Below are 19,890 nucleotides of genomic sequence, written 5' to 3' on the forward strand. Positions count from 1 at the left end.
TTTATAATAAATTTCTTACATTATATATAGTGGAAAAATATAGGGGAAAATTTATGTTTACTTATATGGAAATAGAAAATATTACCTTTTCGTCTAGCTTGTGTGATAAGTTTAATTGTGAAGTCAAGAACCTCATGAGAATCCCTTGTAAATGAACCTAAAGATCATATTACCATAAATCAATAAAATACACAGATGTCAGTTCAAGCACTAGAAAACTATTGGGTAATTACTAATGAACAATTAAAATAAAGATAAAGAAAATTAAAAACTGATAAACACAGCATAATGACTTTTATTACAAGTCCCCACAGGAACTAACTTGAAACCTGATTTAAAATTATTTTATAGCAGGTTAGAGAAAACACATGGCAATCTCACAAACAGAGAACATTGCAATTTTTATGTTTCACAATTCACATTTCAGTATTACAATATTAAAAAAAAACTGGAAAAGTGATACTTTCTCTTGGTTTCATGTTCTGTGCTGTTTTTTTCTGTTGAAGTAAGCTAATAATTTTAACACAGTTTAACATGTTTTATGGTGTTTTATAAAAATTTCATCATACTTCATTTATCATCCAAAACTTTCCATTATTTTAAAGGACAGTTCTCACATTACACAGGTTTAAAAAAATGACAAGGTGAGGTTGGTGCAACATGATAACATTGTCAAAATTGTAAATGACAATCAAATGGTATATGCCTGAAGTGTCCATAATAATGACACTTGGAGTATGAAACACTGTATGAAAATAATTACCAGAGCTCATATTAAATCTTTACAACTGCCTTCAAACTGGAAAATACCCCAATGACTGGAAAATAGCTAATGTCAAGTTAATCCTAAAGAATCCCACCAAGCCACCAGAACTGCTGGACTCCTACAGGCCAATAGCTCTCATATCAGTCCTGAGTAAGCTCCTTGAACATCTGCTGTGCAATAGAATTCAACATCACTACTCAAATACAAACCTTCCTTCACAGAAGCAATATGGTTTCAAGTCAGGGTGCTCCACAGTTGATGCTCTCCAAAACCTCCTTATGGATACTAACAGATAAGAAATACTTTCTTGTTATCTCCATTGATTTTGCTGGGGCATTCGATTCACTCTGGTGACCGAGCGTCCTTGGCAGTCTCTGGAAAGCAAACTTACCAACAAACCTCTATAGCTTCATTAAAACCTATCTCTCCGACAGATCTGTGTCTATCAACACACTATTCCAGAAACTCACAAGGCAGGTTTGCATGGGCTGTCCCAAGGGTTCTGTACTGTCATCCATGACAATATTCTGCACTTGTGGAATATTGTCATGGATGATTTTCTTCACATTGATCTGGGTGAGGTTAGTTTGCAAGCTTTTGCAGATGACCTCATACTCACTGTCGCTGCCAACACTAGAACACAGCTTGAGAACATGGCAAACTGTTCTCTCCGACTTCTTCAAGACTGGGCAGGATTGCACTATCTCAGGATCTCCCCAATGAAAACAAGCTCTATCCAGTTGAAAGGTACTCTAAATATCTGATGGTCACCACAAAAAAAATTGAAGGTAAAACATTTAAACTAACAGAGCAGCTAAAATATCTTGGAATCATCCTTGATCCAAAACTGTCATTATAACCACATCTTAAATATCTGAGGGCAAAGATCAGAAATTATACTGCCCTGGTTGCCAGAGTCTCATGACGTGATTGGGGACTGATACGGTGCACTCTGTCATTGTTTTACAAGGCCACATTTATTCTAGCTATTACCTATGCTTCTGGCATCTGGATCATGAAGGCCACAACTGCAATAAACAGGAAGACACTCGAAACTATTCAGTGTTCAATCCTCTTAACCATCATCCATGCCTGCTGCACACAGTTAGAACCCATGCACTACAGACTTTGGCTAGTGTGCTTCCACTTGGTTTGGAAATCATCCACTGTGGACTTCTGTACCAACTGTCCAAAGGGATCCCCTATACCTTCCTAGGCTTCACAGTGGATCCAGCTAACAGCAGCAGAGCAGAAAAGAAAAGCCTTGTTACCCATTTGCAGCAGGTATGGCAAGAAAGATGGACAAACTCACCTAAAGGAGAAATCACACGAAAATTTATCCCTGACATTGGCAGAGTGTACCCGAGTTCTCCCCCAGCCAGTACCCCAACTTTTCTCTTGACCCGACACAGGTCTATTAAAGATGAACTCTCCTTGCTGGGCACTGCAGAGGACCCAACCTGTTCTTGGGGGGGGGGGGGGGGGGGGTTGGAGAACTGGCAATGCCTGATGTATGACTGTCCATTATATAATGACCTATGATGCATCCTCATTACTAGGATAACATACTTACCAAGAAACCGAGAGAGAGCCAACTGTTAGACTCTGAACAGGATTACCACGCCTTCATATGCTTCACGCAAGACCTCTTCACACAAAAGAAAACCCAGCAATTGGCCAACAGAGGAAATAATATCAATGACAATCAATTGACAAAAAAAGGTACCTAAATTAGACTCTTATGTATAACTGACCAGAAATAACACAACCTTGACAAACTCTTATGGAGAACTTTGTCCTACTCCTAAGATTGCCTTGGCTCATGGCAACAAACTCTATTTTTTTACCTTCCTTATCTTCCCCCCATTTCCTTCTCCCCCCCTTTATTTATTTTATTTAATTTTTTTATTATTATATTTTTAATTTGGTCTCTGTCCAGGAAGCTTAGGCAACCTTGGCAGCAACTAGCCAGAGAAGCAATTTGTACTGTACAGCCTGGCTCAACTCCTAGTGGTGTGTACGGGCAATGTGAAGTCACAACAGGGGTCCCATGGCCAAGAAGACAGAAGAACCCGATATAAATCTACATAAACACACATCTCCACATACTTCTGGCATTTACAGAGCACTGCTATCCTCACAAGAGCTAAAGGTGCAGTTGTGAGAAATCACCGGTGGTGCCTCAACACCAATCACTATGTACACTATGTGTGAAAATAATTTAATGAAGAGAATAAATTACAATTCAAATTTCTTTTTTTTTTTTTTTTTTGTGTCTGTGTTTTAAAATGTTATGTATTCTTATGTATCTTTCATTCTTTCCTTTCATCACCACTAAAAGATAATCTCCAGGATAGGATTGTAATGTACAGTTCGTAGCTTATTCTTTTTCATTAAATTATTTGCATGTAATGAAGTGTTTTTTTTTTACTGCAAACCTTTTTATTTTCGGGGAATAAAGTGCTTCACATCTCTGCCTCATGTTAATATTTTGGCTTCACAGCTGTTTGCCAAATTAAGGATAGTAATTGAAAAAAGTAGAAGTCTTGTCGGCAATTGTTAAAGCTTACTTCTGCTTAATAAGAATAAAACTGCATCATCATCAAAACTAAGCGGGAAAAAAAAAGAAAAGAAAAAAAAAAAAATATATATATATATATATATATATATATATATATATATATATATATATATATATATAACTTTTTATAAGAATTTAACAGTATAAAATATAATTAATTAATTAATTAATTAATTTATGTACCAAGGACACTGCTAAATTTCAGCAGGAAGAACCCAACGACCATAATGGATACATAAATGCAGAGTATAAAGGTAGGTAAATAATGTCAAAGTGCTAACGGAACTGAAATTGTAATTATGGAAAACAAAGAAGAGAAAGATAATAATAATAATAATAAGTAATTAGAAGTACTTAATGCTGTGTGTCCTATGTTGAGAGCTATTCCTGTTCCTATAGTAGGATAGGAACAGGAATAGCTACCCTACATTGCCCAAGAAAGATCTATTTGTGTCTTCTTCTGTATTCTTCATACTTTCTTTTCTATATATTTTTATTTCTCATGAGCCATTAGTTTATCGAACGCAATATTAGAGATGCTCCTTTACTACTGGACGCACTGTTCTTGCCTAAATAAAGTTTAGCGACTATTTAATGCTACTTTGCAAACTTGTTACTCTGTTCTATCCTGGGACGCATTATTTCACGTGTTTAGTACATTATATATTAGAAATTTAATTTAATTTCTAATTTCTACCCCTCTTATATATTAGAAATTGAATTTAATCTAACTGAGATTCTAACTGATGACATGCAGGGTAGCCAGTGTAATTTAGTTTTACTTTCCATTATTTTAATTTTTATTATTTCCTTAACTTTCCGATTTTTTATACATGGGGTCTCTATCTTATACCATAAATACTTCCTGACATTATACCTTTTATTACCCCCCACTGCAGTACAGACCTTCTTTACGATCATATGCCTTACTCGACCTCAGTAAGTTATCCTACTTCTTCTTAATCTTTGCATTCTGCCTCTGTCAGGTCAGCCATGAACTATACATAAGCCATATGACTTAAATTTAAATTTTAACCCTTATCTTCAATAATGAATTTTCACATGTACCATGTGTTGCGTACATTTCAGGTCAGAAACAGAGGCCATACTTCTTGCCGTTTTTTCCTTTGATTTCAATGGCTGGTCCCAGAAGAAGGCACTAAAATCAGAGAACACACAGCATTAAGTACTTCTAATTACTTATTATTATCATCTTTCTCTTCTTTGTTCTCCATAATTACAATTTCAGTTCCATTCGAACTTTCACATTATCTACCTACCTTTACACTCTCCATTTATATTTATATATATATATATCTCCAATATTTTAAATTAAATAAAATAAACATAAGCCAGTAGTATGGCAAAAACTGTAGAACGAAAATTAACATAAAAATAACCCAAATAAACAAATAAACAAAATTAAATTTTATTTAATTTAAAATTTTGGATGTGCTTCAGCTTCATATGGAGGAATTGCATGTCGCTGCCTCTAATGAACGCCTAATTATTTAGTTATTTATTCACTTTATTATAATTTAATTTATGTTAATATTTAATATAATTCAATGATAGTATATATATATATATATATATATATATATATTGCATCATCAATCACTTAGTAGCAAACAAAAGTAGTAATGGTAATTGTGGCATGTGATGCAAGAAAGCAAGCATATGAGCTTATGTAGCATCAGCCAAAATAAAAAATAAATAAATAAAAAAAAAGAAAGAAAAATTCACACAACCATTCCCTCTAAATTTTTGTCCAGTTCCTCCTTAAATTTATTTAACCTCTCAATTTCCACAATGACATATGGCAGTTTGTTCCAGCAATTAACCACCCGCTGGCTAAAGGCAAATTTCCGCACATCTATTCTACAGCTGTCTTTCCTCAATTTGAATTTAAGCCCCCTTAGGTTCGTAATCTGAACAAGTGGAAGAATCCCATCTGAATTCAGCATGCTCAACCCATTCAAGGCCTTATACACTTCAATCAGATCACCTCGCAGGTGACTAGTCTCCAGCCCCTGCAATTTGCAGAACTTAAGCCTCTCTTCATTCCCCTCACCAATCTTGTTACCCTACTCTGTACATGCTCAAGCAAATTACATCCTTCCTAAAATGAGGCTTCCAGATCTGCACGCAGTACTCAAGGCATGGCCTGACCATTGCCTTATACAGAGGGAAAATCACCTCCTTTTCCCTGCTAGCAAAATTCCTATCTATATCATTGACAAAACCCCATGACATGCTCAGGTAGCCTGTCTGCATTGCTCAGAAAACTTCATATCTGACTGCACAATTACTCCAAGGTCTTTTTTTTTTATTTTCTACCACCCTAAGTGTAGTACCACACAGTTGGTACGTTCCTCTGGGGTTACTTCTACCCATATGGTACTTTACATTTGTCAATGTTAAACTTCAGTTGCCACTTCTCAGCCCATCTTCCCAAATTTTCTAGATCCTGCTGCAGTAACACACTGCCATTACTGTCATTTACAACCCTAATTTTTTCTAATGAGGGGAGGGAGAAATCATTAATGCAAAGGCCAAATTAAATATTCACATGTGTTTCTATATTATAGTGGACCCCATTTGTATTTCTCTGAAAGAGCAGATTGAACAGATTGAAAATCATAGGAAACCATGTGATTTTTTTTTTTTTTTCTTGGCCATTCGCTGCACCCATTCCAAAGATCTGCATCCTTCCTAATATGAAGTCTACAGACCTGTATGCAGTACTCAGGATGTGTCTCCCTATCCTTGTTAGCAAAGTTCCCGGCAGCCTGTATGCATTGCTTGGAGATCTTCATATCTGACTGCACAATTATTCACAGGTCTTTTTTTTCACGCTAACTTGAGTATAGTACCTCACAGTTGTATGTTAATCTGGGATTACTACTAACCATATGCAATACTTTACATTTGTCAATGTTAAACTTCAATTGCCATTTCTCAGCCTTTGCCTAATTTTTCTAGATCTTGTTACAGTAACTTACCTTGATTACTGTCATTAACCATCCTGTCAACCACTATAATTATCAGCAAACTTAGATATTAAACCTGATATACTGTATGATTGCTGTATAACTTCATCAGTATCATTAATAAATCCAGAAAACAACAATGGGCCCACTACCGAACCCCGCGGAACTCCATTAATAACTGTCCTCTATCTTCTTCCACTTAACCATCCATTTATCCATATTAGTAACTTGCCCTTAATGCCAACAATGCTCCAATTTATACAGCAGTCTTTTATGTGCAACAGTATCAAAAGCTTTACCAAAATCCAAGTACATTTGAAATTGATTATAATGAGCACAGAAATAAGGAAATCATGGGTGTAACGAGCAGAAAGCCATAATGGTTTTAATTTATGCATATACATTACATTTGCTCACTGTTATAACAAGCGTACTACACGATTTACATACCATACAAATTTTGGTAACTATGCAAACATTCTTAATTGTCGAAAAAACCCAATTCTTGGAACAGACAAAAATGAAAAATACGACTTAGCTTTTATGACCACACGCATCACATCAGATTAGCAGCTGGTTTATGACCTTCTCCTTTCGCAGACAGGGGTATACAATACTGTATTGGCATTTTGCTTGTTGCAATATTCTATTTACAGATTGTCTTCTATTCACTGAACAATAAATCTATTTCGGGACTTCTAAGAACTTTGTATACATTTCAGGACCTCTAAGAATTTTGTCAATAGGAGTTCTAAGAACTTTGTATGCATTTTGTGACTTCTAAGGATTTGATTGCATTTCGGGACATCTAAGAACTTTGTACGTAAATCACTTCATTGTCATTTTAAATAAAATCAGTTAGAAACAAACTCTTCCTTTGGAAACATGTCTACTAACAAAAAAAAATCTCTCTCGATTTGTGAAAAAGTTGAAATTATTTGTGAGAACATGTTGCCAAAAAATGCTGAAGTGTTTAAAATGTTTTTGGCCTCTTCAATAGTAATTACATTGTGGAAGAATAAACATTTTATATATCGGCACTGGAAAAGAACATAACCTTATATAAAAAAAAAAAAGAAAGAAATTGCACAGTTACAAATGCCAATGAAGCATTGCTTCAATGGTTTACTACACAAAGAAGTGCTGTATTTTCAATAGACAGTCCAATCTTGAAGGCTCAAGTGGAAAAATTTGCTAAAAAATTTGGAAGCGATGATTTTGTATGTAGCAACGTTTTAAAAACTGAATACAAGCATATTAATACTTATGATATGTAGGTATATACTAATACTGTATTTTGTTGTTTTCTCTCTAATATTTCTTTTGTTTTTTGAATCTATATTTTCTTCCATGCGCTATTCAAACAACTTTTATTAATTTCTGCCCAAGCCTTATTAATGTTTAAGTTGACAGTAAATATTGTAAGATTTCCAAAAGTCTCTTAACGTAAAATTTTTCTCACCACTACTGTACACATGACCTGAGCAAATACTGTGCGTAAATGGTATGCTTTTAAATTCGAAATAACACTCTGATCCATAGGTTGGATGAGTGAAGTCGTGTTTGGCAGTAGAAATATGACTTACATTCAAATTGAAATCATCTGGATGTGTAGGATGTCCAGGAGCATATCTAATAGAAACAAAATCTTCAAAGGAACGTCGTTTTCTTTACAATATTTTTCAACCTCGGGAATAGAGCAGCATTTAAACCAATTCTCAAAGAGAGATATTGTTAGATAGAAGGGGTAATGGGGTTATGCTTCTTATCAGAAGCAGCCTGAGTGCGACAATAGCCTTCCCAGATTCAGACATTTCACATGCTAGTATAGAGTCTGTATGGTGTGAGATAGTTGGAAACAAAGGTATAATGCGAGTAGGAGTAATCTACAGACCAGGTGATTGTGAAGATTTTGACAAAAGCCTCTACATGCAAATGGAATGGGCAAGTAAGCATTAATGCCTTATTATGGGTGATTTCAATTTGCCTCTAATTGATTGGAGTAAACGGGAAGGAAACTCGACATGGGGAACAAAATTTTTAAATCAACTAGATGACTGTTATTTGTATCAACATGTCAGGGAAAGTACTAGAGAAAAGAATATCCTAGACCTCATTATCACAAATGAATCAGATGACATAACAGGGCTGACAGTAGAGGAACCAGTAGCAGGAAGTGATCACGGAGTTCTACGGTGGATGATGTTCAATTGTATTGAACATCATGGAGTATTTTTTTAATGGTATATACGCATTCAAGGCATCTGTGATTAATGTTTTAAAAGCGTACCACAGTTCAATTGTATTCATTCTCTACATGGCCTCTATTAACTGGGTATATATCGCGCAGAGAATGAATACAATTGAACTGTGGTACGCTTTTAAAACATTAATCACAGATGCCTTGAATGCGTATATACCATTAAAAAAATACTCCATGAGAAGGGTTCCAAGTTGGATGAATAGTGAAGTTGCCACATTACTTGAGCAGAAAAAGGTGGCATGGAAAAGTTACAGAGCAATAAAAAGTACTGAAGCCTATAACAACTACAAAAGGTGATGTGTAATAGAGCCACAGAAAAGGTTCGACAGGCAAAGGCAGTTTATGAGAAATCACTAGCAAACAGAGCAAAGAGGGGGGATAAAGAATTCTTCACATATATAAATGCCAAGAAGAGCAGGAGAAACCAGATCAGACCTTTACGTAAGGGAAAGGGGATAGTATTAAATACACCAGCTGCCGTTGCAGATGAACTCAACAGTTATTTTGCATCGATATTTACAAATGAAAAGCCCTTTGTGGCAATGGGAAATTGTGGGAGCGAAGTTAAAAAATATGTAATTAATGATATTGAAATTTTGCAAGATTATTTAATGAAAAAACTTTCGAGCCTACAGACCAGTAAGGCTCCTGGAGTTGATGGAATATACCCTATAATCTTAAGAGAGGCTTCAGTAGTAGGGAAAATCATGGAGGCAATGATCAAGGGTGGAATTCAGGATCATTTGGATCGAATTGAAATTATCAAGGATACTCAGCATGGTTTTTTAAAGGGAAAATCATGTTTAACAAATCTGGTTCGCTATTTCGAAAGGGTCACTCACGAGCTGGATTTAGGGAATAATTTCGACATTGTTTATTTAGATTTCAGCAAAGCTTTTGACTCAGTTCCACATGAGCGGTTGCTTTATAAGCTGGAACAGGTTGGAATCACTGGGAAAATCCTTAGATGGATAGAGGGATGGCTTCAGTGCAGGAGGCAGAGGGTTGTGATAAATGGCTATTCCTCAGATTGGGTTGATGTAAGAAGTGGGGTTCCCCAACGATCAGTATTAGGACCACTGTTGTTTTTCATTTTCATAAACGACATTGATGAAGGGATAGAGGGCATGATGTCTAAATTTGCAGAGATGTTAAAACTGGTAGAGTAGTTAATGATCACTGTCAAGCTGAGCTTCTTCAGAGAGACCTAGATAGACTTCAGGAATGGTCAGAAAAATGGCAGCTGTGCTTTAATCCAACAAAGTGTAAGGTATTACACCTGGGAAACAGTAATCCCAAAAAAACTTATTCACTTGGTGGAGTTCAACTAAACCCAGTACTGGAGGAAAGGGACTTGGGTGTTATGATACGGTCAGACATGAAATTCTCTGAGCATTGTAAACAGGTTGCAAGGAAGGCCCATGGTGTCCTATCGATGATCTATCGAACTTTCGCAAGTAGAGATAGGGACGTGATAATCCCATTATATAAGGCTTATGTTAGACCACACTTGGAATACTGTGTTCAAGTATGGAGACTGCACCTAAAGAAAGACACCGAGCTTCTTGAAAGGGTGCAAAGAAGTGTAACTCGCCTGGTGAGATCGGCAAAAGGGCGTCCTTATGAAGAAAGACTTTGAATATGTGGGTTGTAGAGTTTGGAAACTAGACACCTTAGAGGAGATTTGATTGAGGTGTTTAAGGCTCTGAGAGGCATCAGTAAAATGAATGAGGACAAAATTTTCAAGATTATAAATGATGCTAGAACTAGGGGACATAAATTCAAGTTACGGGGGAAAATGTTTAGATTGGACTGCAGGAAGTTTTATTTTAGCCAGCGAGTTATAAATTACTGGAATAAGTTGCCTTCATGGGTGGTAGAGGCCGACAGTTTGGGGAAATTCAAAGGTCATCTGGATATTACTTTCGGGTAAGGGAAGTGCATAGGATGATAGGTTTAATTTCCTTTTTATTTATTTTTTATTTTATTATTTTTTATTTATTAATTATTATTATTTTTTTATTTATTAATTATTATTATTATTTTTATTTATTAATTATTATTATTTAGTTATTTATTTATTTTTATCATTGTTTTGTTCGGATTTTTTTTTTTTTTTTTGGCTGGTGCAGCATAAGCCATAGGCTTTCTTGCACCATGCGGCCGTTACTAATACTAATTCACAATGTTTTTTTTTTTTTTTGGCTGGTGCACCGTAAGCCTCAGGCTTCCTTGCACCATATGGCTAATAATAATAATAATAATCCATGCTCACTGGTTCGATTAGACATGAACAGGTAAGGTGGCTTTATTGATGCCCTTAAATGCACAAGGATTTCCAGAATGGTACACAAGCAGTGGTTTTAATCTGTAATCTCCTACTTTTGAGCCGCGGCACTTACTTGGGTCTCGGTTTTTGCTCCACAGGCCTACGAGTTAGAAGCAGAGTGGGTTTCGTGTAACTGTGCGACGTTGGAACAGAACAAGGTGTTCTTTCCCCCACTGTTGAAAATAATTGTTGTAAATCGAACAGATAGTTGTACAAGGTGGATCTGATGTTGTTATGTCCTGAAATATATTGCTGATTTCTATGTTCCATGATTGAACAAGTTCCTTAAGTCTAAGTGAAGTAGGTCGGTTTTCATTTGGTTTACTATTGTAAAGTGACTCCCATTCGGTATTGTACAGACATCTCTAAAAAGGGTGAGGGAGAAGACTGCGGAATTTTGCATCATACAGCAGAAGTAATGTTTTCCTGCGAAGATGTAAAGGAGGTTCATGGGCCTCGATTTAAAGTCTCTGAACTGGGGATGTTCTGAAAGCCCCTAGAGAAACTCGAAGAGCACTGTGCTGGATCGTGTTTAATCACTTTAAAGTACTCATCCTCGCAGAGTCATACACTGGAGAACTGTGGTCCAAACGGGACCTGATGAGAGCTCTATAAAGATAGATAAGAGTATGTCGATCCGCATCCCATGACATGGATGACACACACCAGAGGATATTCAATTTCTTCAAACAGATGGTTTGAAGATAGGCCACATGCTTGAAAGTTCAGTTTTCTATCTAGTATCAGACCAAAAAAATGGACAGTGTGAGCAAGAGGAACTGGAACATTTTTTATCTTTAGCTTATGATTAGGATGAAGTGGCCGTAGTTTGCAGATATGAGTGGTTGTGGATTTCTGTTCAGATAGATGGCATACATTTCTTAAAGTCCAGGAGTCTATTCTTTTAAGAGCAATTTGTAACTGTCTTTCAATAATGTTCATACTTTGTGAGTGGCAGGATACGGTGAGGTCATTTGCGTACATACATACTTCAATAGTTTTTGGAAGATCTTCCAATATATTGTTGACCCTAATCGTAAATAGGGTTGGACTCAGTATGGAACTGTGTGGGACACCCTCTTCTTGAATGTGAGATTCTGATAGATGTTTTAATATCGGACTTGAAAGGTACGTAACTTTAGAAAGTTCTGAATGATTTGAGGGAGATAGCCTGTCAGCCCTAAACTGGTGCATATCTTTGATAATACCATAAGGCCATCTGGTGTCGAATGCTTTCTTAATATCCAGGTTTACCATCACGAGATGTTGTCTCCTGATGAAGGTGTTATGTACATTGGATTAAATTTTTAAAAGTAAATCTAGGGTAGACCTGTTTTTCCAGAAGCCATACTAGTGATCAGAAAGAAGATTTTGGGAGTCTAGAATCCAGGTGAGCCTCTTATGCACCATTCTTTCAAAGATTTTGCTGAACAGCTTGCCAATGATATCAGTCTGTAATTCTCAACTAGAGAGGGATCTTTGCCTGGTTTCGATACACCACAAATATAGGAATGAAGCCATAAGAGAGGGCATGTGCTTTCTAAGAAGATGCAATTATAAAATAACAACAGTGTGTTATAGATCAGCTTCACACAAATGTTACAGTATACTGTAGTGAATGCCATCAGGCCCTGCTGTACTATTTGGAAATTTGTGCAAGGATTCCTTGAGTTCAGATAGAGTAAAATGCTGGTTATATGGAAGTGAGAGATTAGTTGAAAAATTCAATTTTTTACATTCTTGATTAGTTTCAATGCATGGAAAGGAGGTTACATGAGAGTGAGAGGCAGAAATATTATAGAAATATTCTGCTAAAGTATTTGCAATGTCAGTAGGAGAGGATTACCGTATTGCTTACTGTAATACATTAATATACAGTACATTGTATTACTGGAGACTGTAACAGTATAAAATTTCTATTGAGAGCTTGTATTTTTTTCCACATAATCCGAGTGTCAGTATTTTCGCTAATAGTTGACACGAAGTTAATCAAGGAGTCACATTTTGGTTTTTTCCTAATTTGTCTTGCTTTGGCTCTGAGTTTTTTTTAAAAACAATTAAGTTGGCAGTAGTGGGGAATTTGCAAAACTGGTTCCAAGCACGGTTTTTTTCTTGTTTTGCTTTGAAGCAATCTCCATTCCACCACCGGTTTTGGTGTACAAGCTTGTGCTGGTTAGATTTTGGAATGGAAATTTTAGCTGCTGATAATATATGGCTGCTAATGTGATTGGTTGCATCATCAATATTTTGTTGCTCTACATACTTAGAATTTTTCCACATACTGAGTAATTTTTCCAGTCTGCTTTAGGACACGACACGACCCATGTTTTAAATAAATTGATGATAAGAAAATGGTCACTGTGGAATGGATCACTCAGCACTGACAATTCCATGCTTGGAAAAAGAGATGCTGAACATATGGACAAGTCTATGACTGATGTAGCACTTGTAGGTAGTTGAATATGAGTTGAAGAGCCAGAATTTAACAGTCAGGTTGTTTCAATTAATTGGCCTCTCATATCCATAGTGGAAGAGCCCCACAATGGGTGGTGACTGTTGAAATCATGAGTAAACAGACAGGAGGTTGTAGTTGTATGAAAAGATTGTCTGGTTCAGTCTGAGAGCAAGGATAATTCGAGGAGATTTGCATTAATTGAGGCATATTATTATTACTGAAAAAACTTCCCATTTCACCCATCCATTCACTCCGAATGTTTGCCTACTTCAGCCTTAAATTTATTTAAGCTATCAACTTCCACAACAAATGGAAGTCTGTTCCAACAATCAACTACCCACTGGCTGTTCAAATTCTAGTCTGGACTGATTAATAACTGTTTTGGTGTAGGCAGAAAATGTGAATGTAAGTCAATTGTGATAGGCAACATTCTATTTTTTTTTTTTTTTTTTTTTGTCTATTGTTTCTGAACTAAAACTATAAACACTGAAAAAAAAATTTCAGTGTCTGATATATACTAACAATATCAATCACAGTTTGAAGCAGTTCCAATTTACTCAGCAGAAGAAAAATAATAATAATTTGAGCCAATATCTTATTTGTCCCTAACTTTTCTTATTCTTTCATTTTATTTTTTAAATCTTCTTGATTCTCAATGCTGAGCTACACTCTCCAAAGTACTGAGATAATCAACATTTCATAACATTTTAAAATTATTATGTAAATGCTCATTAGAAAATTCTTCTATAGCATTAGCAAAGGCTTATGATGCAAGAAAGCAAGCTTATATAGCACCAGGCAAAAAAAACAAGCCACTTCCCATTTCACCCATCCATTCACTCTAAAAGTTTGTCCAGTTCTTTCTTGAATTTATTTAAGCTATCAACTTCCACAACAACAGATGGAAGTTTGCTCCAGCAATCAACTACCTGCTAGCTAAAGACAAATTTCCACACATCTATTCTACAACTGTCTTTCCTCAATTATATACATATTATAGTACGTTATATAATATCAGTATAAAAACACCATAGGTTACCAATAAGTTTAACTACATACATAGTATAATGGCATCGTTTAAATTTTATCTCATATTGTGGCTACCTTCACAACGAGATACCAGTTATTGCACTACTTCAAATAAATAGTGCTTCTCTAGTAGAGAAGACTACTGTTGTGGTGTATTTACACTGATATTATATAGTTAATTTCAACCCATAATGTATTATGCCTTGAGCATTTAGTCTTCAAAATATAGTACATTATACACACTATAGTACATTATACATACATCTATAATATGTATACATTAATATGTAATAATTATACTATAATAATTATACTATAATAGGCTATAATATGTATACATTATACATAATAAATATACATATTATAGCCACTAAATATACCCACTAGAGTACATTACACACTCAATTGCTAAAATCATGCTCATGCTTACATACCTTGCCAGAGTTTATCAATTAAGCAAGCAGTAAAATAAAACACATTTGGAGTAATGTATGCATAGCTTCCTCCAGATGCAATAGGAAGAGCTGCTTGTTCACCAAGTAAAACATCTGCAGCTAAAAGATGCTCCATGAGAGATGACAACACTTCAGTCTGGAATTCACACTGCTGTTCATGAGTAGAATTTACAGGAACTGCCTATATGGACAAGAAAACAAAATAACAAGCTTAGATTTTTTGTATATTCAATATATATCTTGTTTCATTAGCACCTAACCAATGATTTTTTGAGATGCTAAAAAAAAAGCTTATATATATATATATATATAGTGCAGACCGGCTGCAAGAGTAGCTCATGGTGTCTTGTCAATGATATACAGGAATTTTTCTAGTAGGGATAAAGGGGTGATTATTCCCTTGTATAAGGCAATGGTCAGGCCACACCTTGAGTACTGTATACAGGTCTGGAGGCCTCATTTCAAGAAGGACGTAGAGCTGCTGGAACGAGTACAGAGAAGGGCAACAAGATTAGTGAATGGAACAAAGGGGTACTTTTACGAAGAAAGGCTTAAGTTTTGCAAATTACAGGGTCTGGAGACTAGGCACCAGCGAGGTGATCTGATAGAGGTGTATAAAGTCTTGAATGGTTTGAGCATGCTCAATGCTGATGGGATTCTTCCTCTTGCTCAGAATAATCACCTGAGAGGGCATAAATTCAAATTGAAGAAAGACAGATGTAGGATAGACATGCGGAAATTTGCCTTTAGCCAGCGGGTAGTTGGTTGGTGGAACAGACTTCCATCCCTTGTCGTGGAAGTTGATAGCCTATATAAATTTAAGGCTCAGCTGGACAGGTATTTCAAACGAATGGAGGGGTGAAGTGGAAGTGGGGGGTTTTTTTTTTGGGCTGATGCTGCATAAGCTTGCTTTCTTGCATCATATGCCTCTACTAATGCTAATATAAACAAAACTATTTCAAGATTTAAAGAGCAAAATGGTTGAATCAACACATTTTGAAACATTAAAAATAAAACTGGAAGTGGTGCAATAAGTTGACTGGAGAGAGTGCAGGTAGACTTACTAAAGCTGCCATCTTTTCTTTCGAGCTGTTTGCAATTATTGAAAAGAGAATTCACCTCAGCAAATTTTAAAATTGAAGAAATTGGGCCACATTTTAAATGAAGGTGTACACACTTGAATTCAAACTAAAGATATGCTAAATCCCTTATTGGAACAAATTCATCAGGGCATGCATAAATTATAACCACTGGATGTGGTACTCCTGAGAGATACAATTAAAGGGGACATTAACAGTAATTTAGAGAGCCAATCCAAAAACCCAGATGAAGAAAATAATTTAGGCCTGCTGCATGCAATATTTTGTTCGAGTTGTGGCTGAATGATGTAGGAAAAACAGTTTGGATAATACAGCACTGTTGGCTTATCAACAATGTTCTTTTATTATTTGTATGGCCTAACACACCTGGTATTCACAGTTGGTCATGCTCTCAGGTACTAATGCCCATATAAGACATAGGGAGCATGACCTTCCATACCTGATGCAGCGGAAGAAACTGGCCAGCTTTCATCATATCCACACAGCAACATCAGAATTGTTTTCCAGCCTCCAAACACACTGCTAAACTTTTTACATGGTAAAAGTATTATTGAAATATTTAATGAATTTAAGACACATTTTAAGAGGAAGTGAAAACAATGAAAGGCACAGCTTACCCAGTTCTTAAATAGCCCAGGGAAGTTGAAAACATTTTCCTGAAATTAAATGCATAAAAAAAGATTTGGATGGTTAGATCCTCATATCTTAAGAGACTATGGGGAATCTCTTACCTAATTTTCAAGAAACTACTAATTGAACACATCACCAGGGATGTCTGATTCAAATTACCTTCCACTTAACTCCTGGATTTTAAAAACACCAACATGGAAATAATGTACAAATGTTAGAGGAGGCAGTTGGCAAATAGTTTGTAAATTTCTATGCATGTATCTCATCATTTTTCTTTTCTCTCCTCATTTAATTGTAAAAATGTTCACAATGATGTTATAAATAGTGATGCTTTTTGAAGCCTTTTTAAAGAAATGTACAAAAAAACTCCAAATTATTTATGTACATTTTTCAATTATATATTTGTATATTCATAATTTTTAAGGAAACACCCCACTAAAAAGCCATTGGCTTATGTGTTCTCCCTCCCTTTTTGCTGTTATCTCCCAAAAAAAAAAAAAAAAAAATGTAACATAAAATAGGGATAAATAAATTATTATTATTATTATTATTATTAATTTTCTTGGTGACTCATAGGGTAAATGATCTTGGAATGTTATTATAACAGCTGGTATTCAAGAAAATTTAAATGAGCAATCAGGAATTTTAGGAATCCAAAAAAAGCACTTAATACTGACTGATGGGCAAAAAGAAGCTGCATCTACATTTAAAATGGTATTCAAAACACTTTTTCTAAACCAAAATACTTCTGAAGTTCATCAATAACATAAAGGCAACAAAGAGATATCATTAACAACAACAACAGTGGATTGAAAGGAGTCTTAGCACTGTAGAGGTCTAGGTTATGAAATCCAGGAGTAGAAGAATCTGTATTAAAAATAAAAGTCAATGTAAGCAGAGAATTACATTTCAGGCATGGGAAGAAATAATTAATAATTTATTAAAAAAAAAAAAAAAAAAAAAGACCAAAAAGGAATAACTTTTATTTATGAACAAAAAGCATTTTGGTTCAGTGCATCCACCATACTCCCATATATTCCTTCAATAGCAAAGGTAAAGAAATCCAAGACGAGAACCACGGCAAACTACTAGACCCCAGGGGCTCACATCTGGTGAGTATGGGATTGGCAAACCCAGAGTGCTGAGCTGGATATCATCATTCTTCTCTTTCTTGGTGATTCCTTTCTACTTCTCTCTCTCTCTGTCTCTCAGGGTAATTTGGGGAATTTTTGTTGGCTGGTGCACCATAAGCCTCAGGATACCCTGCACCATATGGCTAATAATAATAATAATAAGGAAAAAAAAAAAAAAAAAATTCCGGACAAACTGGTTTCCCACTACTGCATGCCTCCATGTATTCTTGGTAAACAGATGGTGCATGTTATCGTTATCAGCAGTAAAAGTCAAAAATGATATATTGATTGACACGCAAGCATGACAGACGATAAAATCGTAGCATTAAGTGATTCATTGACATTATGATATGTATATGTATAAAGAATCTTTCTTTTCCTATAATTTCCTAACCTAACCTTTAAGATTAGGTTAAGAAATATAAGGAAATCTTTTCCTATTATTTTCTAGCCTAACATTTAAGGTCAGTTATGAAATATAACGAAAAATAAGAAACCTTTTCCTTTTTTTGACTAATCTATCCTTTAAGGTTAAGTTACAAAACTTAACCTAAAAATGTACAAAGAAACCAGCAATATGGTTTTTTAAATAGCAAAAACACTCATGAACTTCAATAATCCGCTTTTAATAATGAGAAAAAACTAATCATTATATCATCTGTCATGCCAACGTGCTAATTAATACATCACTCTCGACTTCTACTGCCAGTACCGATAACACACACCATATTCGGCCGGTCTGTATATAATCTTTGGATCCACAGTTAGTTTACTGTTTGTTATTTGGTTTTTAGGAGCATTAGCAACTAAGGCCATATTGCTCCGGGATATGCGGTGGTCATTCCCTGACCTTTCCGCATCCTCTGTATTTGGTGGTGACGGGCTCGAACCCCAGTCTAATCAAGAAGGAAAGGAGCAGCAATGCGTAGCATTGCTGCTCCTTCCCACCTGGCTACGGAGGTGCCAGATCCACAGTTAGGACAAATAATATCTCCTTGACACAGTCTAATAGTGGCCACATTTTTGGAATTTGCGATTTATAGCACCTTACAGGAGTTGAACAATATAGTCATAGGTAGCAACTTAAATAACCAGATTTTAAAGTGGGCAGTAAACTTGGTGTGCTAAATGTAAGTGATATATTAAGTAGAAGTAAATTAAACTTTTTGATCAAAATTCAACTTCACTGTACAGCTTTCTGATAATTCCTTAATTCCTGAACAAATTTTTCCTGTAACATATTATTCATAATGTTCCATTCAGACAAGCCCCAATGCAGTTATTCAAATAGAATGAAGGGAAATTTTAATAGGAAATATGGCAATGGCTGCAAAGCCTTGACTGATTTGGAGTATTTACGGCCCATGGTTTCTATAATAAGATCCACTGATCACAAATATTTTGAGTGTTTGCACAAATGGTTAGAAAAGTGTGCCGATAAAAAGTTTGTCCAAGAAATAAATGACAAGGCAAGGTGGGTATTATACTATAGATCAATTTGATGTTGATTGGAGGATAGGCCAGTGCTGTCACATTCTACTCTTATTCCTTTAGGGCACTGCTGGTGGGGGAGGGGATTACCACTCAGGTATCCAATTTGGCCACATGCAAGCAGGAGTAATGACACTTAGTTATCGTATAGAATGATCATAAAGTGGCACTACACTTGTTTAAAATTAAATTTAAAAATAATAAAATAAAAAATTTTTTAAAAAAGTAAAAATTAATGGGATTAATAATACGGCATAAAAACATTCTGTGCCCTTACTTATGGCTTTGAAAGTATATATCTGTTTAAACAAAATACCCAAATAAAAAAAAAAAAAAAAAAAAAAATGTCTGCTGAATGTGTTCAACAGAAGTCATATTGAATGCATGATTGAAATTGAAAACTACTTGGCTTTCCATGCTGGAAACAAGCCCAGCCATTATGTATATGGACATTACTTACATTGCTGTCCTTTCTGTACATACCATACTCCCATATTCAAATTCTGCATTCCTTATATCTGAGTAACACCATGTCAATGATATCCCAATAATGTACACGTATCAATTGATGTCTTAACAAGCACTTCAAATTCATCAATTTATTTGCTATGCCCCTAGCATTGGTATACACTAGGGCTTGCAAACCGGTTTTATAAACCGGTTAA

At 35.4% G+C, this 19,890-nt stretch overlaps 1 protein-coding gene across 3 annotated transcripts in view; it reads right to left on the bottom strand.

The window, feature by feature from the left end:
* Positions 1–19,890, bottom strand: part of bchs (WD repeat and FYVE domain containing 3 bchs) — a 1,877,108-nt gene that overhangs the window by 916,268 nt on the left and 940,950 nt on the right. For all 3 annotated transcript variants that reach the window (XM_090389621.1, XM_090389619.1, XM_090389620.1), the window contains exons 38-39: positions 14,851–15,052; positions 86–157 (exon numbers count right to left, since the gene is read on the bottom strand). In XM_090389621.1, the coding sequence (XP_090245747.1) occupies positions 86–157; positions 14,851–15,052 (274 nt within the window). The remainder of the gene's footprint in view (positions 1–85; positions 158–14,850; positions 15,053–19,890) is intronic.

Source organism: Mastigoproctus giganteus, chromosome 2, assembly GCF_048544385.1.
Source record: "Mastigoproctus giganteus isolate SK-2022 chromosome 2, ASM4854438v1, whole genome shotgun sequence".
NCBI lineage: Eukaryota > Metazoa > Arthropoda > Arachnida > Uropygi > Thelyphonidae > Mastigoproctus > Mastigoproctus giganteus.